This window comes from Hylobates moloch, unplaced genomic scaffold (assembly GCF_009828535.3).
Source record: "Hylobates moloch isolate HMO894 unplaced genomic scaffold, HMol_V3 SCAFFOLD_3, whole genome shotgun sequence".
NCBI lineage: Eukaryota > Metazoa > Chordata > Mammalia > Primates > Hylobatidae > Hylobates > Hylobates moloch.
Genome location: NW_026652278.1, coordinates 44,878,419 through 44,902,116, shown reverse-complemented (window position 1 = coordinate 44,902,116; position 23,698 = coordinate 44,878,419). Strand labels below are relative to the sequence as shown.

Genomic DNA, 23,698 nt, shown 5'->3' with positions numbered 1-23,698 from the left:
ACTCTTAGGATCTGTTTTTCAACACACCACCAGAGGAGTACTTAAAAATCAGAAAGTCAGAAAGACAAATCCAAAAACACAAACTCCTCTTTAAAAAAAAAGGAGAAAAAAATATTAGAAGGGGTATTTTTTAATATTCAGAATTTTTTTGCTTCCTTCAGAAAAGTCTTAGTTAAGGTTAAATTATTTTTCTAAATCAACATTGCATGGATTACGTTATGATTAACTATTTTTGCTACCTTTCTTCTTGCTGTACTTCAATTATAGCATTGGATGTATGTTGAACATGTCAATTACAGAATACAAACCAAAGGCTTTTTTTGTTATTATTTCTTTTCAACATCTCACTGGCCTGGCAAGAGTCAATGAGTCACACCATCGATCTCCATATTTGCCCTTTGCTCTAACAAGTGTTGTACTCACCATGAGGAAATACCCAATAAGCAGAACAGGCATTAAGAGGATAATTAGTAGGTAATCAATGAAGGTAAATTTTTTCTTCACAGCATAATGCAAGCAGGTTCTCTCTTTCTGAAAATTAAGAAAAGGATTCTTTACTAATAAAGCATTTCAATTCAAAATTTATTCAGATGACCATCTCAAAAAGTTTAGTTTGTGCTTTTTGTTTTTCCAGTACCCATGGTATCTTTTCCTGTGGGATACATCTGATTAATGAATGCGGCTTTCCATGGAGCAGAACAGAGAACTCAGTCCAGTGTAAAGGAAAAGCTAGGGAAGGGCTCCTGGGAGTCAACAAAGGTGAAATGTACACAGCAGAGCTCATCAGAAGACAGATTTTCATACCCATTTAGTTTCTGGAAAACAAGATACACTGAGATGTAAACTTAGGACTGAATTTACTGTGAAAATTGATAGTTATCCCTTAATCATCTACCATGCATATGATTATCCATTTTGTGGTTTGTTCATAGGAAAACTCTTAACCACATGGCTATTTTTCATGTTCCTTCATGCGCATAGTCTAGAAGAATGGATATAACTCAGTTTTATTCTCCAAATATGTGAATATTTGTCAGGTAATAGATGTAAGCTTCCAAGGGTTGTGGGAGATGTGAACTCTTAGGGCCTCATAATCAAAGATGGACAGAAACATGCACAAATAAATATAAGGCAAAACAGAAGGTGGTAATTGGAATACCAACGAAATCAATAAGAGGAGAGGGAGCGCAAGAGAAAGAAAGGAGGTTAGTTTCCACTTCTGCGAGGCACTGTACCTAAATAAGAACACTTTTTGTTTTTCTAATATGAAGGCATTTATATTTTCTGTAAAAAATTTTAGAAACTAGAGAATATAACGATATAATTTTAAATTGCCCATTATTAAATGGCCCAGAGTTAACTGTTGACATTTTGTTGTATTTTCTTCCAGTCTTCTTAAATGCATAAATGTGGAATTTTGAGACGTAGAATGATATTGCATATGCAGTATCATGTCTTGCTTTTTTCAGTTCAGAAATGTATATTTAGAATATGTACATTTTTCCATGCAATTCAATATTTTTAAACATATGATTGTAATGGCTGCATGGCTTAGTATTGAGTGGAACTACTCTGATGTATTTAGCCAAGCCCTGCCTTTTGAACATTTCAAGGTTTTTGAGGGTTTTGTTTTTGTTTTTGTTTTTCTGTGAGACAGAATCTTGCTCTGCCACCTAGGCGGGAGTGCAGTGGCACAATCCTAGCTCACTGCAGCCTCGACTTCCTGGGCTCAAGCGATCCTTCAACTTCGGCCTCTGAAGTAGCTGGGACTACAAATATGTGCCACCACACCTGGATAATTTTTTACTTGTTATTATTTTGTGTAGAGATGGGGGGTCTCGCTATGTTGCCTAGGCTGGTCTTGAACTCCTGGTCTCAAACTATCCTTCCACGTTGGCCTCCCAAAGTGCTGGGATTCCAGACATGAGCCACTGCACATGTCCCATTTCAAGTTTTAAACTTCTCATTTTTATAAATAATATTGGCTGAACCTGCTCATTCATAAAGTTTTGTCAACATTTCCAAATTTGTCCTTTGCCTACATTTCTAAAAATAGAATTCCTGGCATAAAATGTATTAACGCTTTTCATATTGCTCTACCAAATTGTGTTCTAATAAGACAATAATAACTTAAACTTTCTGATCAACATTTGTTTTCTTTTTCAATCTTGGTCAGTTTGACAGAGAAAAACAAGGATCTTTATGTTTTAATTTAATTTGCTATCAATAGAATCCGTAGGCTTGTGCTTCTGAATCTCCCGCAGAGCTGTTTGTTTGTTTGTTTGTTTTTAAGGCCTTTGTTTGTTTAGTGCTTCTGGAAATAACTTATAAACAGATTTCAGACATGAGAAATCACAGGTTCAAATTATTAATGTACAAATATTAATATTTTGAGAAAATAAAAATATTAAATGCTAACATATTAGAAACATTTGAAAGTGGAAAATGCAAACCAAAAAACTTCTACTGATAAAATCTATTAATCTAATGTATCCACTAAAGTCTTTTTCTTGGTTTTTATGATACCAGAAAATCCCAGCAGGCTGGCTGAGGCCCTCCTCTTCTGCAAAGCGGAGATAAAAGTGTCTCCTCAGCCTTGCCCATGGGCTAACGCCTCCTCCCTCAGTTTCCTAATGAGTGCATCTCTTAAAAGAGCGCAGGAACCCTCAGACATCTGTCTTCTGGCACTACCACTCACCACAACTCCACAGATCTGGTTTCACAGCAGGGATCTACAGAGATCCTATTATAGCCTACGATGTTGCATATCTGTTCCATTCAGCACAGGCATAACTTGCTTTTAATCCCAACCAAACGAAAAATAGTAAGCACAAATACAAAAGTCCAGTAATGATCAATTTTCTGATAATACATTGTTACTCCTGATGAGCTAGTCTCCAAATGACTTAGAAGGGGCAAGGGGGGAATTCCAGTGTTTTCTCGCCTTGAATGCATATAAGTGGGTACAGGAGAGTCATAATGATTGCAAAAAAAATGACTTTTAATATTTATTCAGTGTGATTTAAATATTGCCTTCACTATGATGCAAATGCTAGATGTTCAGAAAGGGCTCCACAAGGATTTTCACAGCAATACACACATATTCTTCTCTTCCTTGGTCCTGAAGGCTCCAAAGTAGCTAATATTGCATCTTTAAATATATTCTTTACATCTTTTTGTGTGACTTCAAGTAACCTCTAGTTCATGAGCTTATTCGTCCTTGGTAAATTTCTCAATAGTATTCTTTCATTCTGCAAGGACACTATAGGATCCTCTGGAGATCAGGACATTAATATAGCAGGTAAAAATCTAACTAATGAAACAGCATTTCTTTTCCAAGAAATCTTTGCCATTGCTTCTGTGTTAGTAATGAGAAAGAGGGGAGAGGGAGAAAGAGGAGGATGAAGAGAGGAAGAAGGAAAAGAAAGAAGCTCTATCCAGCCAAATGAGTGAACCAGAGGTAAAAAGACATAATTTATCACAAGTTATGCCTGCTGATTGAACTATGTTTTATTTTGCTGTTTAGTCTAATAAAATGTCCTTGGTATGTGGCAGTCTCTCTAAAGTAGGCTAAGATAATTGTTCGTATTAGGAGCTACAAGCAATTTTAAAAATGACATGCACCACTTCTAGTGATTCAAGGAGAAAAGAATTACCATGAACAATTACACTCTCCACTCGTGTCATGACCTCACCTGGTTTTTGAGGTTGACATTAGCGTTTCTTCTTAAAAGGAAGGAAACGATTCTCACATGCCCTCGCCTGCAAGCACAGATCAGGGGCGTGTCTCCATTAAAGCCATCTTGAACGTTGGCATAGCTGCTGTCTTCTTTCACCCACCGCCACACTTGTCCAAAGTCATTCTGATAGGCCGCTTGGCAGATGGGCTGAGTCAGGAAAAACAAAAGCAGGTTTTGAAATACTGGCATAATTAAACCACAAAAAGGAAAAAAAAGTCATAACCCAATACATTAAAATTTAAATGTTTTAAAATTGTAATATATTGCTTTGTAGGTGAGATTTTTTGGTCTCGGTTATGCCTAGCTTTAAGTCTAGATCAAGAATTAGCCCATGAGGAAACTCCTACATTTTCCTAAGTTTTCTTGGCACACACTTATGTCCATCAAATGAATGAATAAATAAATGAAATACTACAAATTCAACTCAGTAAGGAAACTATGTATAGTGCCTACAGGTAGGTGGGCCTGTCGGAAAAGCATTCATTTTCTTTACCAAAGATAAAATACCTTTATCTTTATCTGTACCAAAGATAAAATACCTTTATCTTTATCTGTACTAAAGATAAAATACCTTTATCTATATCTGTACTAAAGATAAAATACCTTTATCTTTATCTATACTAAAGATAACATACCTTTATCTTTAATTTTACTAAAGATAAAATAGAAAACAAGCATATGGGGAGGAGTTTAGGGCAGCACTAGTGATTAAATAAGACCTACATAGCACCCTGTGTTCAAGGAGCTCAACAGAGCAGAAAAGACAGTTTTTTAGGCAAATAATATGCAAATAACAAATTATATGATTAACTACACTTGATTAGATGCTGTTTATAAGAAGCATTATACAGAGCTTCACAAGGCACCATGGGAGTTTAATAGCAAGACTTCAGGTAGCATTGTCTTGTCCTCTTTCCCTCCTCTGCTCCAGCCTTTCTCGACTCCTGTTCTTCAAAGTTCGGTTGAACCAAACCATGTTTGGTACCTTCCATCTGGGCCTCTGCCCTGAATACTCCCTCTGCATAAAACACACCACCTGCCCTTCGTCTGAATAACACCTAGCTCACCCTTCGTGTCACAATTTAATTTTCATTTTATCCAAGAAGTCTTTTCTTACTCCCAACATTCAGTATCTCTCCCTCACAGCAACTGACATAACGGTAACTCTTTTCTTAATTATGTACAACCATGTATTTGGGGCTAGCATGAATCAGGAAAGGTTTGAGGCAGTGCTGAGAAGGAAGGCACTGAAGTTCAGGCTGTAAACCCCATTTGATTCACTGCTATTTCCCCAGCATTCAACACAGCACTTGGCACATGGGAGGCAAACACTAAATATTTTTAGACTAATCTTTAGATGATGTTTTTTTAAAAAGCATTTAGAGTAATACCTGGCATACGGATGGTGCTTAGTGTATGAAAGTTATCATTATTACTACTGTCATTCTTTAATAATCAAGTCAAATCCCTACTGTGTGCCAGTCACAGGTACCAGAGAATAAAATGTTATCTTATCCATGTAAAATGTATCTGTCAAGTGGGGAAATAGGACAGAGACACACATACACAGAGTAAATGACAAGAAAAAAATTTTTGGTATGGGTAGGTACATAAGCACCTGTAGAAACCGAGACATATCAAGCGGAAAGCCAAGGGGGTGTATTTGATAATAAACTGAAGTTCTAACATAGCCAAATATCACAATAAGTGAACTATATTATACTCTTAAACCTAAAGGCCTGCTCATGAAAAAAACATCCTAACAGAAAATTAACTCAGCAGCAATTAAAGGCAAACTTCTGTACCTTAAAAATGAAATGAACATGATACATGGGCTTTAAGTTTCACTAGAAATGCACAATTACACAAATCACCTATTCCATTATCCTGAAGTCTTCCCTTTACTAAGCTTTCCAACAGTTGGGCACTTCAGTGTCTCAGCGTACTGTGTGGCTGATGTAGAAAGGACTGGGGCAGTTGAAACATTTGTCTCATGTCAGAAAAACAGGATGTAATTGTGGCTCTGTTACCACCTCCCCCGGTGACTGTGGACAATTCACTTCCCTACTCTATCTCAGTGTCCTCAGTCATTAAATTAAGGAGTAAGGCAGAAGTTCCCTTGGGTTTTCATATTCTATTATTTCTGGGACTCTAGTCTCAACCAACAAATCTTCCACATCACTGCTGGAGTCCAGGGTTAGGTCAACACAATAGTGCTTTAATAAAACCTTCAGTGACTTGCCATTGTCCTAGCAGCAATGCCCAGTCATTTGGAGTTCAAAAATAAGTAAAACAAAACTAAATGCAACAAGACAGTGTTAAGTCACCAACTCTTAATTTTTCCAATTAAATGTATTTAAAACAATACTATTATTTCATAAAAGATATTTTAACAAATACAAAGATAAATGAAGGATATTTTAACAAATATGTAAGAATATAATCACGGGGGGGGGAAGCAGTTCTTTATATTGGATAAATTTAGTTAGCTTTATAGAAAAATTCATTTTACTGTCCTTTAAAAAGATTTTACCATAAACTAATGAAAATTTAATAATGGAGTGATTAGCAGTGAGCACTACTAATCATCAAGCAGTTGGAAATTGGTGGTCTGCCATGAAGAGCTTGGAAACAAGTGGCATTAGAGATCTTTTTCTCTTTTCTCAAATATTTAAATAACAACATTTAAAAAACTAGAATATTTTATGTATTGATCTGGCTTTCCAGCTTCTCTTTAAAAATGGAAAGTTTTGGCCGGGAGCGATGGCTTATGCCTATAATCCTAGCACTTTGGGAGGCTGAGGTGGGTGGATTACCTGAGGTCAGGAGTTCGAGATCAGCCTGGCCAATATGGAGAAACCCCAACCCTATTAAAAATACAAAAATAAAAAAATTAGCAGGCGTGGTGGCTGGTGCCTATAAGCCCAGCTACTCTGGAGTCTGAGACAGGAGAATCGCTTGATTCAGCAGTGAGCCGAGATCGCGCCACTTCATTCCAGCCTGGGTGACAGAGTGAAACTCTGCCTCAAAAAAAGAAAAAAGAAAAAGAAAGAAAGAAAAAAGAAAGTTTTGCTAACACTGGGCCCATATTCTTGTAGGATACCAAATAACTGGTGCTTAGTGGCAGTGACTCCAATTCTCCACAGTCCCCACCACTCGCCATCACATTACACTGGTTCACTTCACTCATCTATGTTACCTGCCTGGTAACATAGACCTCCAGGAGCTCTCTGCTTAGGCTCCTCAAAGTCTACTAAGAGCTAACTAAAAAGAAGAAGAGGAAAAGATGGGGAGTTGTTCTGCAAGAGTCACTCGGTGCTTTTGAGGGCTTTCTCAACCCCATTTGAGCAATATTACGTAAAATACTAACCCTATCTTTAGTCTTTCTTAGGCCTCCTAGATCCAAGACACAGAGTTACCTGGAAGCTAAGTGTCTTCCTTCTCGGTTGAGATGCACAAGTACAGTCATGCTTCACTTCACAACAGGGATACGTTCTGAGAAATGTGTTGTGTAGGTGATTTTGTCATTGTGGGAACATCACAGAGTGTACTTACCCAAACCTAGATGGTAGAGCCTATTACTAATATGGCATAGCCTGTGGCTTCTAGGCTAAAACCCTATACAGCATGTTACTGTACAGAATACTATAGGCAGTTGTAACACAATTGTAAGTATTTGTGCATCTAAACATAGGTGAACATATAAAAATATACAGTAAAAACATAGCGTAAAAGATAAAATGGTACATCTGTATAGGGCAGCTCCATTATAATCTTATAGGAACACCGCTGTATATACTGTTCATTGCTGATCGTGACATCATGTGGTGCATGACTATAATTCAGAGTCGCGCTAGCAGCTAAGACTCCATGCTGTTATAAACCTGCAGTTTCCACTAGGGGGCAGCGCAGCGCAAGGAAAGTACTGACAGCGGGCAGAAGGGAAGTCCAATAGAAAGTGCTGGTTGACAAGACAGGTATGAAAAAGAGAAGAGGCTGTCCATTTGGGTTGCTGGAAGAGCTATCATAAACCTTTTTTAACCCCTTAAGCTCTGGAATTTGGGGGCACCCTGGGTGTAGAAGAAACACACTTGGGAAATTATTATAATAACTCTATCCCCTAATAGTCTCAGAACCCTTCTGTCCATCCTCACTGCTAAAGTACTGCTTCAGATCTTCGTCATTCTCACCAAAGACTATTGCACACAATTCTTTCAATCTCACGTATTCCATATGCCATTTTTCCAACTTCATCTCCTACCACTGTCTTATCCACACCCTTGATCTAAATAAAGATATGTGTGTTATTAACAGCCATCTCCCCAGATAGACTGTAAGGTATATAAGGGCACTGTGGCTACATGAGGCTACATTTTGTCTGTACTGATTCATCATTTTACCCCCAGTATCTAACAGTGCCTGGCACGTGGTAGGCATTCAGTATGTACTTAGTGAGTAGATAAAAGAAGGAAGAAATTGTAAGATGAGCTAACAGTTATTGAGCAGCTCAGTTATTCTACTTTAATCCTCACAACAACCCTCTCAAGTAGTATTAATATACCTGTTTTGCACAGATGAAACTAACGGAAATTGTGTTCCTTGCCCAAGGTGGCATAGTTCACAACTGGCATGGCCAAGAGTCAAATCAAGGGGAATGACTGTAGAATGTATATGTTCTATCTCCAATCACTTTAGTCTTAAAAATCAGCCTTCAAAATGTCTTCTGGCTACAAGACTTTGCATTTGATATTTGTGTCCAAAATTAACCTACAGTCTATACTCGGGATATTGATCTGTCCATTTGTGGCACTGGCTTGCCGGTGCTTGGTTATGCATCCAGACTCCTTCTCCAACCTGATCTAGAATCAGCAATACCCACAAAGAGATAAGAAGTGTCATGAGAGTCTGCAGGAGAAACTGAAAAATATAAGACTCAAAGGCAAAGAAGTGAAAGTTTCAAGAAGGAAGACAGAAAGATCACTGGATGTGATCATTAGCAGCCATGCAGAGGCCAATTTTCACATAGTGATGGGGCTGAAGGAAGAATACAGAGGTCTGAGCACATTGTCTATGAAGAATTAGAGGATGCAATTGGAGAGGAATTGTGGTCAGTTTGGCAGTGAAAAAGCTGTTAGTGAAAGCTAGAGACTTCAAAGAGGGGGGTAGCAGTGTCCAGCCAATGTTCCACAGGTTTGTAGGCAAAGTGGTGTCATCAAGTGGTTACAAATCCAGGCTCTGGAAGCAAACTCTCTGGGTTCCAATCTCAACTCTGTGACTTAACAGCTGTGTTATTTGGACAACTTACCTAAACTCTTCATGCTAAGTTTCCCTCTGCTTTTGATAATCATGCCTTCTTTATTAAGTTTCAGAAAGAATTAAATGTTAACTGTATAGATGAAGCACTTAGCTCAGATCTGAGTCACAGTAAACCCTCAATTAATGTTAGCTACTCTTATAATTATTAAAGCATAAGAGCCAATGAAGATGGACAGGAGTGGTTATGAGAGGGTAGATAATTGATCAAAGAGAGTGAAGAGATGATAGGATACAGAGCATTAAGATGGAAGCATTAGCCTCCTACATAGAAGGAAAATTCTGGCTCTAAGGCCAAATCAAGGGAGAAAAGAGAGCTACATGGATGGAAATAACTTTAGACTGACTGAAATTTTTTCCAGAAAGTCAGAGGTTTGATCTTCATTCATTATACTACTATATATTTGTCATAAATAAATAGATATAGCTAGATAACTAATATGGTTTGGCTGTGTCTCCACCCAAATCTCATCTTGAATTGTAGCTCCCATAATTCCCACATGTTATGGGAGGGACCTGGTGGGAAGTGATTGAATCATAGGGGTGGATCTTTCCTGTGCTGTTCTCATGATAGTGAATAAGTCTCACTAGATCTGATAGTTTTATACAGGGGAGTTCCCCTACAAAAGCTCTCTCTTGCTGGCTGCCATGATTGACTTTGCTCCTCATTTGCCTTTTGCCAGATTGTGAGGCTTTCTCAGCCATGAGGAATTGTGAGTCAATTAAACTTCTTCCTTTATAAATTATCCAGTCTTGGGTATATCTTTATTAGCATGAGAACAGAATAATCCAATAACTAAATAAATAGCATTGACATTTAAATAGATGAATGGATTAATGACAGGAGATGTGATTGAGACAAGGGTAGATGAGGCTTTTGAGCACGATGGGGAAGATTTTGGACCATAATAATTAAAACTGTCTACATGAAATAAAAATATAAAATGGCTTTGAAAACCAGGTTGTAGAAACACAGTAAGAAGATAGAGTTGACTGAGCCTGCCGTGTAAGTTTGTGATTTTCTTCAGCAAAACTAGACAAGGGAAGAGTACAGAAAGTGAAGAGGCCAAGAGCAAGGATTAGGAAACATGTCTGTCAGGAAAGAGAAATGAGAGGAGACTGGTTTACCATTAAACTCAGTCTGAATGGGCATCATATGTAAGCCAGATAAAGACAAATGAACTTGCAAAAAGAGAAAGACAAGCAAATAGAAACACAGAGAAGGATCAGAGCACAGTTCATACATGTGGTCTATTAGAAAAGTAACCAGTTTAGAAGTTATCATGAGAGATGTTACAGATAAACTCTGTCTAGGGATGAGAAATCAAGGGTGGCCTTGTTGGGTATCTGATTTGGAGTAGAAACACAGGTCAAGAAGGGAGAATGAGGCTTGTGGATGTTGAGGTCACTGAGGATGACCCCGGAGGACAGAAAGAAAGGGGAACTTGTGTTCCAGGGAGGTGGAAGTGGGTCCTGGAATACAGTGGACAGAAGTGAGAATATAGAGAAAGGGCCATAAGCAAAGATTTCAAGTAAGAAATTGAACCATGGTCAAAAAACAATGGTGACCAAGAAGTAGACTGAATCAGCAGCCACCATAAGAGAAGGTGTCATAATGCCCAGGAAAAGCCAGATTTCAGTGAAGGCACAGAGGAAAACAGACAAGTAGGTGAGGAGGAGATTGAAGAGAAGGAGTATTTACCAGCAGGGTGCATGAGTTCCCATGGGCTAACCTGTGAACAGCACTCCCTAGAGCTGTGCTCTGGACAATCTGAAAAGCTAAGACACAGGATTAATAGGGCCCACTGACTAACTTTTCTCTTCAGCCTCATCTATCAATCTCCCTTTTGCTCACAACTTCGTGGTGATTTCTGGGGCATTCCAGGTTCATTTCTGTCTTCTAGCCTTTACACTTGCATGTAACCTATATGGCGGGCTCACTGCTAGGCCAGATCAAGTATCAGCCCATGAATCACCTCCTCAGAGAGGCCTTCCCTGACCACTCAGCCTCCCAGCCCAGGAACTTTCTCTCTCTCACATAACCTTGTTTTAGCTTTTTAAATTGCACTAATTGGTATTGAAATTGGGTGTAATGTGCCCAAGTTCCTAGAGAGTGAGGTATCTATGACTTTTACCTGGTTTTTAAAGTGCCCCTCAGTGGGCCAACTGTGTATAAACCACTGCTGTTCTGCAAGCTCTCCCATCTCTGGTCAGGTCAATTTCCTCACTTCTATGTTTGGGCTACCGGCTTGCCATCCTTATCTTTTAAATTGTGCTATCTAGACGGCCGAATAGGAACAGCTCCGGTCTACAGCTCCCAGCGTGAGCGACACAGAAGATGGGTGATTTCTGCATTTCCACCTGAGGTACTGGGTTCATCTCACTAGGGAGTGCCAAACAGTGGGTGCAGGACAGTCGGTGGAGCACACCCTGCACCAGCCGAAGCAGGGCGAGGCATTGCCTCACTCAGGGAGCACAAGGGGTCAGGGAGTTCCCTTTCCTAGTCAAAGAAAGGGGTGGCAGCTGGCACCTGGAAAATCGGGTCACTCCCACCCTAATACTGCGCTTTTCCAATGAGCTTGGAAAACGGCACACCAGGAGATTGTGTCCCGCACCTGGCTTGGAGGGTCCTACGCCCACGGAGTCTCACTGATTGCTAGCACAGCAGTCGGAAATCAAACTGCAAGGCGGCAGCAAGGCTGGGGGAGGGGCGCCCAACATTGCCCAGGCTTGCTTAGGTAAACAAAGCAGCCAGGAAGCTAGAACTGGGTGGAGCCCACCACAGCTCAAGGAGGCCTGCCTGCCTCTGTAGGCTCCACCTCTGGGGGGAGGGCACAGACAAACAAAGTCAGCAGTAACCTCTGCAGACTTAAATGTCCCTGTCTGACAGCTTTGAAGAGAGTAGTGGTTCTCCCAGCATGCAGCTGGAGATCTGAGAATGGGCAGACTGCCTCCTAAAGTGGGTCCTTGACCCCCGGCAACCTAACTGGGAGGCACTCCCCAGTAGGGACCGACTGACACCTCACTCGGCCAGGTACTCCTCTGAGACAAAACTTCCAGAGGAACGATCAGACAGCTGAATTTGCGGTTCATGAAAATCCGCTGTTCTGCAGCCACCACTGCTGACACCCAGCCAAACAGGGTCTGCAGTGCACCTCTAGCAAACTCCAACAGACCTGCAGCTGAGGGTCCTGTCTGGTAGAAGGAAAACTAACAAACAGAAAGGACACCCACACCAAAAACCCATCTGTACATCACCACCATCAAAGACCAAAAGTAGAAAAAACTACAAAGATGGGGAGAAAACAGGGCAGAAAAACTGGAAACTCTAAAAAGCAGAGCGCCTCTCCTCCTCCAAAGGAACGCAGTTCCTCACCAGCAACAGAACAAAGCTGGATGGAGAATGACTTTGACGAGTTGAGAGAAGAAGGCTTCAGACGATCAAACTACTCTGAGCTACAGGAGGAAATTCACACCAATGGCAAAGAAGTTAAAAACTTTGAAAAAAAATTAGACGAATGTATAAATAAAATAACCAATGCAGAGAAGGGCTTAAAGGAGCTGATGGAGCTGAAAGCCAAGTTTCAAGAACTACGTGAAGAATGCAGAAGCCTCAGTAGCCTATGCGATCAACTGGAAGAAAGGGTATCAGTGATGGAAGATGAAACGAATGAAATGAAGCAAGAAGGGAAGTTTAGAGAAAAAAGAATAAAAAGAAATGAACAAAGCCTCCAAGAAATATGGGACTATGTGAAAAGACCAAACCTACGTCTGATTGGTGTACCTGAAAGTGACGGGGAGAATGGAACCAAGTTGGAAAACACTCTGCAAGATATTATCCAGGAGAACTTCCCCAATCTAGCAAGGCAGGCCAACATTCAGATTCAGGAAATACAGAGAACGCCACAAAGATACTCCTCGAGAAGAGCAACTCCAAGACACATAATTGTCAGATTCACCAAAGTTGAAATGAAGGAAAAAATGTTAAGGGCAGCCAGAGAGAAAGGTCGGGTTACCCACAAAGGGAAGCCCATCAGACTAACAGCTGATCTCTCGTCAGAAACTCTACAAACCAGAAGAGAGTGGGGGCCAATATTCAACATTCTTAAAGAAAAGAATTTTCAACCCAGAAATTCATATCCAGCCAAACTAAGCTTCATAAGTGAAGGAGAAATAAAATACTTTACAGACAAGCAAATGCCGAGTGATTTTGTCACCACCAGGCCTGCCCTATAAGAGCTCCTGAAGGAAGCACTAAACATGGAAAGGAACAACCAATACTAGCCACTGCAAAAACATGCCAAATTGTAAAGACCATTGAGGCTAGGAAGAAACTGCATCAACTAACGAGCAAAATAACCAGCTAACATCATAATGACAGGATCAAATTCACACATAACAATATTAACTTTAAATGTAAATGGGCTAAATGATCCAATTAAAAGACACAGACTGGCAAATTGGATAAGGAGTCAAGACCCATCAGTGTGCTGTATTCAGGAAACCCATCTCACGCGCAGAGACACACATAGGCTCAAAATAAAGGGATGGAGGAAGACCTACCAAGCAAATGGAAAACAGAAAAAGGCAGGAGTTACAATCCTAGTCTCTGATAAAATAGACTTTAAACCAACAAAGATCAAAAGAGACAAAGAAGGCCATTACATAATGGTAAAGGGATCAATTCAACAAGAAAGGCTAACTATCCTAAATATATATGCACCCAATACAGGAGTACCCAGATTCATAAAGCAAGTCCTGAGTGACCTACAAAGAGACTTAGACTCCTACGCAATAATAATGGGAGATTTTAACACCCCACTGTCAACATTAGACAGATCAACAAGACAGAAAGTTAACAAGAATATCCAGGAATTGAACTCAGCTCTGCACCAAGCGGACCTAATAGATATCTACAGAACTCTCCACCCCAAATCAACAGAATATACATTTTTTTCAGCACCACACCACACCTATTCCAAAATTGACCACATAGTTGGAAGTAAAGCTCTCCTCAGCAAATGTAAAAGAACAGAAATTTTAACAAACTGTCTCTCGGACCACAGTGCAATCAAACTAGAACTCAGGATTAAGAAACTCACTCAAAACCGATCAACTACATGGACTGAACAACCTGCTCCTGAATGACTATTGGGTACATAACGAAATTAAGGCAGAAATAAAGATGTTCTTTGAAACCAACGAGAACAAAGACACAACATACCAGAATCTCTGGGACACATTCAAAGCAGTGTGTAGAGGGAAATTTATAGCACTAAATGCCCACAAGAGAAAGCAGGAAAGATCCAAAATTGACACCCTAACATCACAATTAAAAGAACTAGAAAAGCAAGAGCAAACACATTCAAAAGCTAGCAGAAGGCTAGAAATAACTAAAATCAGAGCAGAACTGAAGGAAATAGAGACACAAAAACCCTTCCAAAAATTAATGAATCCAGGAGCTGGTTTTTTGAAAAGATCAACAAAATTGATAGACCGCTAGCAAGACTAATAAAGAAGAAAAGAGAGAAGAATCAAATAGATGCAATAAAAACTGATAAAGGGGATATCACCACCAATCCCACAGAAATACAATCTACCATCAGAGAATACTACAAACACCTCTACACAAATAAACTAGAAAATCTGGAAGAAATGGATAAATTCCTCGACAAATACACCCTCCCAAGACTAAACCAGGAAGAAGTTGAATCTCTGAATAGACCAATAACAGGCTCTGAAATTGTGGCAATAATCAATAGCTTACCAATCAAAAAGAGTCCAGGACCTGATGGATTCACAGCCGAATTCTACCAGAGGTACAGGGAGGAACTGGTACCATTCCTTCTGAAACTATTCCAATCAATAGAAAAAGAGGGAATCCTCCCTAACACATTTTATGAGGCCAGCATCATCCTGATACCAAAGCCTGGCAGAGACACAACCAAAAAAGAGAATTTCAGACCAATATCCTTGATGAACATTGATGCAAAAATACCCAATAAAATACTGGCAAACCGAATCCAGCAACACATCAAAAAGCTTATACACCATGATCAAGTGGGCTTCATCCCTGGGATGCAAGGCTGGTTCAACATATGCAAATCAATAAATGTAATCCAGCATATAAACAGAACCAAAGACAAAAACCATAGGATTATCTCAACAGATGCAGAAAAGGCCTTTGACAAAATTCAACAACCCTTCATGCTAAAAACTCTCAATAAATTAGGTATTGATGGGACGTATCTCAAAATAATAAGAGCTATCTATGACAAACCCACAGCCAATATCATACTGAATGGGCAAAATCTGGAAGCATTCCCTTTGAAAACTGGCAGAAGACAGGGATGCCCTCTCTCACCGCTCCTATTCAACATAGTGCTGGAAGTTCTGGCCAGGGCAATCAGGCAGGAGAAGGAAATAAAGGGTATTCAATTAGGAAAAGAGGAAGTCAAATTGTCCCTGTTTGCAGATGACATGATTGTATATCTAGAAAACCCCATTGTCTCAGCCCAAAATCTCCTTAAGCTGATGAGCAACTTCAGCAAAGTCTCAGGGTACAAAATCAATGTATAAAAATCACAAGCATTCTTGTACACCAATCACAGACAAACAGAGAGCAAAATCATGAGTAAACTCCCATTCACAATTGCTTCAAAGAGAATAAAATACCTAGGAATCCAACTTACAAAGGACGTGAAGGACCTCTTCAAGGAGAACTACAAACCACTGCTCAATGAAATAAAAGAGGATACAAACAAATGGAAGAACATTCCATGCTCATGGGTTGGAAGAATCAATATCGTGAAAATGGCCATACTGCCCAAGGTAATTTATAGATTCAATGCCATCCCCATCAAGCTACCAATGACTTTCTTCACAGAATTGGAAAAAAAACTACTTTAAAGTTCATATGGAACGAAAAAAGAGCCCACATTGCCAAGTCAATCCTAAGCCAAAAGAACAAAGCTGGAGGCATCACGCTACCTGACTTCAAACTATACTACAAGGCTACAGTAACCAAAACAGCATGGTACTGGTACCACAACAGAGACATAGATCAATGGAACAGAACAGAGCCCTCAGAAATAATGCCACATATTTATAACTATCTGATCTTTGACAAACCTGACAAAAACAAGCAATGGGAAAAGGATCCCTATTTAATAAATGGTGCTGGGAAAACTGGCTAGCCATATGTAGAAAGCTGAAAATGGATCCCTTCCTTACACCTTATACTAAAATTAATTCAAGATGAATTAAAGACTTACATGTTAGACCTAAAACCATAAAAACCCTAGAAGAAAACCTAGGCAATACCATTCAGGACATAGGCATGGGCAAGGACTTCATGTCTAAAACACCAAAAGCAATGGCCACAAAAGCCAAAATTGACAAATAGGATCTAATTAAACTAAAGAGCTTCTGCACAGCAAAAGAAACTACCATCAGAGTGAACAGGCAACCTAAAAATTGGGAGAAAATTTTCACAATCTACTCATCTGACAAAGGGCTAATATCCAGAATCTACAATGAACTCAGACAAATTTACAAGAAAAAAACAAATAACCCCATCAAAAAGTGGGCAAAGGACATGAACAGACACTTCTCAAGACATTTATGCAGCCAAAAAACACATGAAAAAATGCTCATCATCACTGGCCATCAGAGAAATGCAAATCAAAACCACAATGAGATACCATCTCACACCAGTTAGAATGGCCATCATTAAAAAGTCAGGAAACAACAGGTGCTGGAGAGGATGTGGAGAAGTAGGAACACTTTTACACTGTTGGTGGGACTGTAAACTAGTTCAACCATTGTGGAAGTCAGTGTGGTGATTCCTCAGGGATCTAGAACTAGAAATACCATTTGACCCAGCCATCCCATTACTGGGTATATACCCAAAGGACTATAAATCATGCTGCTATAAAGACACATGCACACGTATGTTTATTGCGGCACTATTCACAATAGCAAAGACTTGGAACCAACCCAAATGTCCAACAACGATAGACTGGATTAAGAAAATGTGGCACATATACACCATGGAATACTATGCAGCCATAAAAAAATGATGAGTTGGGGCCGGGTGCGGTGGCTCACGCTTGTAATCCCAGCACTTTGGGAGGCCGAGGCGGGTGGATCACGAGGTCAGGAGATCGAGACCACGGTGAAACCCCGTCTCTACTAAAAATACAAAAAATTAGCCGGGTGTGGTGGTGGGCGCCTGTAGTCCCAGCTACACGGAGAGGCTGAGGCAGGAGAATGGCGTGAACCCGGGAGGCGGAGCTTGCAGTGAGCCGAGATTGTGCCACTACACTCCAGCCTGGGCGACAGAGCGAGACTCCGTCTCAAAAAAAAAAAAAAAAAAAATGATGAGTTCATGTCCTTTGTAGGGACATGGATGAAGCTGGAAACCATCATTCTCAGTAAACTATCACAAGGACAAAAAACCAAACACCGTATGTCCTCACTCATAGGTGGGAATTGAACAATGAGAACACATGGACACAGGAAGGGGAACATCACACTCCGGGGACTGTTGTGGGATAGGGGGAGGGGGGAGGGACAGCATTAGGGGTTATACCTAATGCTAAATGACGAGTTAATGGGTGCAGCACACCAACATGGCACATGGATACATATGTAACAAACCTGCACATTGTGCACATGTACCGTAAAACTTAAAGTATAATAATTAAAAATAAACAAATAAAGATAATTAGGAAGCCCCCCGCCCCCAAAAAATAAAAAGTAAATTCTGCTATCTATTCTTCAAGCCCCATCTCATGGTTCATCTCCAAGAAATCTCTTTCATCTTTCCTACCTGCAGCAGGAAATATACAGAACCTCAAGCAGCTCATTGGCCTTAAATGAGCTAGTGGGTTAAATGTAGTCTCCTTAACTAGACTGCAACCCTCCTGAAGTTAGACTTCCATAAGGTCAGGCACACAGACTATAGATAAAAGTCATTTGTTGGTTGACACATGAATTCATCCAATCTGGCTGGGGAGTGAGGCTAGGAAAGGGGTTGATGTTTAGAAGGTAATCGATCATGTAAGGACCAGGACAATATTTCGCCTCAGTGGTTCTCAACCTCGGCTAAATATTGCAATCATGTTTGCACCAACTTAATATTTAAAACATGACCCAGGCCCCACTATTGACCAATTAAATAAGAATCTGTAAGAATAGGATTGGGGCATTAGTGCTCTTTAAATTTCCCTGGTGATTCTGATGCACAGTGAGTGTTGAGAATCTCTGCAAAGGTAAAAGAAACAAGCCCCCCCAATGGAAGTAAAAATTTAATGTAACATTGCAGCTTTTAAACTCATATTAGCTAAGGAGCATTCAAAACTCTGAAATAATGGAATATTAGGAAAAATTTTTTGTGTCCTTTTGCCTTCCCACATGTCTATCTTTAAAAGTAGCCAAGAATTTGGAGGTAAGGTTTCACTCTGTTCACTTCCATCTTACTTGCCCAGGCACTAAAATTTAAGAAGCGTCCATGGGTAGAATATGACGCACCTGGTATGTTGATGATTAACTAAAATAATCAGCATGTTGATGATTAACTGTACGTATTACTTAATAATGTTTTGCACTGCTCTAAGTATAATAGATATCACAGCTGAAAAAATATTTATTATTATTTTAATAGTGTAGAAACATCTGAACAACTTGTACAACTATGGATGTCTTTAAAAGCAAAGCTTCCCCCAAATTACCCCCACTTTTTAGTGTTATTTTCCCTAAAGTATAATGGAGCTTCTGTAATTACCAATCTAGGGAAAGACCATGTAGAACTTTGCCTGTGGCTCAGAGGAATTGGTTCACTGTTTATTAGCCATCTCCATGCTACAAGCTCCCCTCACTTAAAATGTTCCATGAAAATTTCTGAGAAGGATTTGTAGGTTTCGGAGCAAAACGATTCCGGTAAAGAGCCTTGTGATTCATGAAATGTCTTCTCAGAAAAGGAAGGAAGATATTTTTCCTTCTCTTCAAGTTAAGAAACCTTGGAGAATGATAATAAACACCTATTTGGTTTAATTTGATTTCCACAATTAATCCCAAGCCTTTGTTTCTGATGACTCATTCTTCACATACTGTATTTTATGAATTCCTTAGTAAATTTCTTCTTTCAGACAAATAAAAAAGTCACAATAATTTTTTAAAGGCTGTTCTAGGCCCACCGAGTCTCTGTGTAATGTGGAGGAAGGTCCCAGCACTGGCTGGAACATGTAGAGAAGTCATAGTTCCTCATGAACGATAGCAGAAGGGGAAACAGAAGCAGGGCACATATTGATCTATGTTTTCTACTCTTTATCCTGAAAGGTCTCTTTGAGAACATGAAGTTATGTTCCTTGCCGGGAAGCTAAAGAAACCCCATTGCCACACTTCTGACTCCAGGACATCAGAAACTCTGAGGTCATGAGGACCAGGGGAAAGCAGAAGAGCCTTCACCTCCAGCGAGGAGTAAGGGTGGAGGAAGAGTGGGTTCCGGCTGCTAGGAAATGGCAAATCAGAAGCCCTGATATTCCCCTACTACCTCAGGCCACCACAGAGGTAGTCACAGAGGAGAGAGAAAGCAGTAGTGTGCCCATAACTAGGTAACATCCAGTTCTACAAAAGGAGGGAGTAAGAGAAAAAAAAAAAAAGAAAGAAAGAAAACCTTCTTTGTGGTCTTCTTCCATTTCATTGGTGTAACTACTCCCACCTGGCTAGTTTCAACCTACAAAAGAGAAAGCACTGAACTCAGAGTTGAGCCAAATTGGCTTTCACAAACCAGTTCAAGCTGACTCAAGCCAGCTCCAGCCTGCTCCAACACACCAGCAATAGCAACTGGCATATATTTCCATTAAAGTAAATTATAATGGAGACCAGCCTTGAAGAATCTCTGGGCCAGACAAATCCATTTAGACCTCATAAGTGACCTTAACCTTGCTCAATTTGCAAGCATAAGCAAAACTTCAGCTATTTCTTATAAATCCCTATATTAAAGAAAAATGAAACCAGGTTAACTAATCAGAAGCCTAACTTACATAGCAGAATCGACCAAATAAAGCAACTGTATAACTGCAACCAATCAAATATTTTCTTTGCTTTACTCCCTTGTTCACTCTATAAAAGCCTTCTGCTTGCATTCCCCCCAAGAAGCCTGCAACCACAGCTGTCCAATTCCTGAATCAGTATTTGCTCATAAATTCTTTTGAGCTTAACTGTGCCTCAGTTTACCTTTTGACATCCCAAGACTTTTCTACACTGTCTTACTCTTAATGTAGAAGACAGTTTGGCTGGGGAAGGGCCCAGGATTTGAACTCTCAGCAGCCAATGTCTCTAGACATTTAATGGACCCAAACAGGTATTTTAGCACTAAATCTCTAAATGTAAGTCTCCTTTGGGAAAAAATAAAAAATAACAGTAAAAAGTTTAACAGTAATGATACCTACTATATACTGAACTGTTTTTATATACCATTTGTAATGCTAAGCACCTTAGCAGCATCTTATTTAACCCTTACAGCAATCTTAGAACAAAAATAATATTATCCCTCTTTACAGATGAGAAAACAGGCTCAGAACTCTTTATAGCTAGTGAGTAGCATAACTAGAATTTATACTCTGGTCTATCTAAATCCAGAACCAGTGTTTTAACCCATTAAGCCTCTCTCCACTCCTATGCAACTCCATGCACTAATTTATAATAAACTCTACCCACAAAAGTTCCAGGAGTACCTATAGTCCTTGATTGTTTTCTTCGATTCAATTCAACAGACTTTGAGTTCTCAATACTTGCCAAGAGAACTGTGCTAGGCTCTAGGGATATAGAGATGATGAAAACCCAGTAGACACTCACATGAGGTGCATAACAGCATTCATCACATTCTGTATCACGTTATACGACAATCCTTACCCAGCATCTGCAGAGTTAACAAAATTACTAAAATCCCCTTAAATTCACTTAAAGAATTTGGATTAGAGGACTAGCATGTAAGTGAACCTATAAAAACAACTATAAATGTTTCACATACTTGGAAAAATAGTGACAGAAAAAAATCAGTAACACTTCACACATTGTAATGTGGTAATAATGGACATAGTGTTACGAATTGTCACTTACCAATTCTTGCTTACAGGAAATTTTATAGGTCTACTCTGATTTGTAGTTTCAATAATATACTTGCAAATAGTTTTTACTCCATTTTGGATCATACTAATACTGAAGACAATTATTTTTTTCCTCTCTGGTCCTTCATCCAAATGTATGATGACTTTCTGATTTTATGTCCCAGAAATTACCACTACTTCCCAGGTAGGGGCTGACTTCCATTAGCGTGCAGCTCTGAAGCCACTGTTTCTTGCCCTCATCTTCATTTACCTTTCTCAAGGAAGGCTTCTCTATAAAAGCTTCTTCTCTTGCCTGCCATCTACTTCTCCTCCTTTTCCTAAAATCAACTCTTGCCTCCAATTCCTTGTGTCTTGAATATTCTGTGGCGGAAGAAATTCTTATTCACATATATAGAAATGGGAAGTCCTGAGGTTGGTGAAAGACCTCATACCACCTTGTTTTAAGCATAATATGATCTTGATACCTGCCAAAGGTCAACTGTTGGTAAAGCCACAAAACCATAGTGCTAAAATCCCCTTTCAAATCCTCATCATGCCTAATCTTAAGCATGTTGGGAGAAAACGTTGCCTTTGCAGAAATGCTTGCTTGATTCTGAATATTCATGTGGTCTGATGGTGCATCAAGGCAATTAGCATCTTTTTCATTTTTCACATTTTTTACTTTAGTGGCACCAATTAGCTAGGGTTCCAGGATTAGTTGTATTATTTCAGTGTAACAAGTAAGTTTTTGGTTATTACTATAAAGTCTAATTAAAATAAATTTGACCATTAAAGGCAGGAAGGTTGAGTTGTGGCAAATTAGAAATCAACTAACATCAAGAATTTCCCACAAGGGATTTGATTGGGAGAATTATTTGTGTCTGGTCTTATGACCACAGTAAACTAGAGAAAACAAGTGTTTTATCCAAATAAGACTGCAGTAAACTCTTTAGAGAAAACCAGTGTTTTATTCTCACATGCTTGTAACTCTTACATAATCTACCATATTATTTTCTACAAGGTAGACACATGTTTATTAAACTGATGTTTAGGTCAAGGAAGCTATCATTATACCTTCCTCTTCAGCATCCTGCAAACTGAGAATCATAAAAATCATAACACCTAGGACTCTCGGATCAACTTTCATCTAACAAACCCGACATTTTTAAAAATTATAATACTTCAGTAAAGCACAGTAAGAGAATACATAGAGAATGACACAGCCACTCTTTTCGATCTCTTGAAGGTGAGATTCAAGCAGAGATCCGTGATCTGTCTTAAGTGAAGGAGTGAGCCAGGTAACTTTCAGGGGGAAGAAAGTTCCAGACAAAGTGAATCCAACTGTCAAGGCCTTTGAGACAAGAGCTTGATTTGATGTGTTCTAGGAATAGCAGGAAGGTCACTATGGCTGCACGAGCAAGGGGAGTGGCGGGAAATTTGAGAAGCAAATGGGACCAAGGAACATTGGGTCTCGTAGACCATGGTTAGGACTTTGAATTTTATTTTATGTTTGATGGGAAATGTTAGCAGTGTTTTGACAAAATCTACCTTCAGTTTAGAAAGTCAGTGTTAAGACTTCCCAGTTAATTAGTATGCAAACCATTTTGTTGTATTAAATAGTACTTTATGGGTTCCCAAATAGTATACACCTCCCATTCTCATCTCTTTTTCAGTTTTCCAAAAAAGGTATTTCTAATCTTAATAATTTTAAGATTAGGGGAGCTATGTATTAAGAGCTGTTTCTATAACATAAGTAAACATTACAGATTTTTAATTAAAGTAATTATTGCTTAGAATCTAAGGAATCTTTATGATTAAAAGTAAAAGATCTCTTTTATGCCTTCTTATCTCACCTCAAATAACTTAGATTTTCCTTTAGAAATACAAGTGGGATTTCCTTAGTTGATTAAAAAAAGCCACAATTTTTCTAGCTGAAAATTATTTGTTATTTCAATAGATATGCACACATATATGAAATAAAAGCTTATATTGTAGAAGGCATATACAAATAAAATGACTTATTTTTCCCCTTAGAAAACAAGTTTATTCGGGGATTTTTTTCTCTCCCACTTTCTCCTTGATAATAGTGGAGATGAGCTTTGAACCTGTCTTTCTGAGCTCAACAGCTGGCTTGGTAGCTGGCTTCTTAACAATTATACATTCCTGCTGTGGGCTCTTAGACAAGGAGAACTTCTGGGGCACAAGCTGTTTTTGCCTTGTCCTGTCCTCTTACAAAACTTGAGAAACTCACTTTTCTCCTCACCACTTTTGGTGCTGATCAGCTCACTTCATATACAAAAGTTGAAACTCCCTAAGTTTTCAATTGTGAATAAAGAAAAATGTGCTTCCCCCTCAACCCCAGAAAATCTCCTGTTTGACTAAATGCTTATGTTTCTTGAGTGTTACAAGCTCCAAGGGTGCTCAAAGGAGGTTGTCCTTTAATATTGCCTTCCTTCTCTGGCAAGACCATACCTTCCTATAATGACCTGGTATCCTTTGCTATCTCTACGTTCTTTCCATATCTAAACTCAT

General features: G+C 39.3%; 1 protein-coding gene across 1 annotated transcript in view; it reads right to left on the bottom strand.

Annotated features, from left to right (window-relative positions):
* Positions 1 to 23,698, bottom strand: part of ANKRD22 (ankyrin repeat domain 22) — a 41,750-nt gene that overhangs the window by 4,903 nt on the left and 13,149 nt on the right. Inside the window, exons 2-4 of the mRNA XM_058437013.1 lie at positions 8,512 to 8,599; positions 3,696 to 3,922; positions 424 to 531 (exon numbers count right to left, since the gene is read on the bottom strand). Coding sequence (XP_058292996.1) covers positions 424 to 531; positions 3,696 to 3,922; positions 8,512 to 8,599 — 423 coding nt within the window. The remainder of the gene's footprint in view (positions 1 to 423; positions 532 to 3,695; positions 3,923 to 8,511; positions 8,600 to 23,698) is intronic.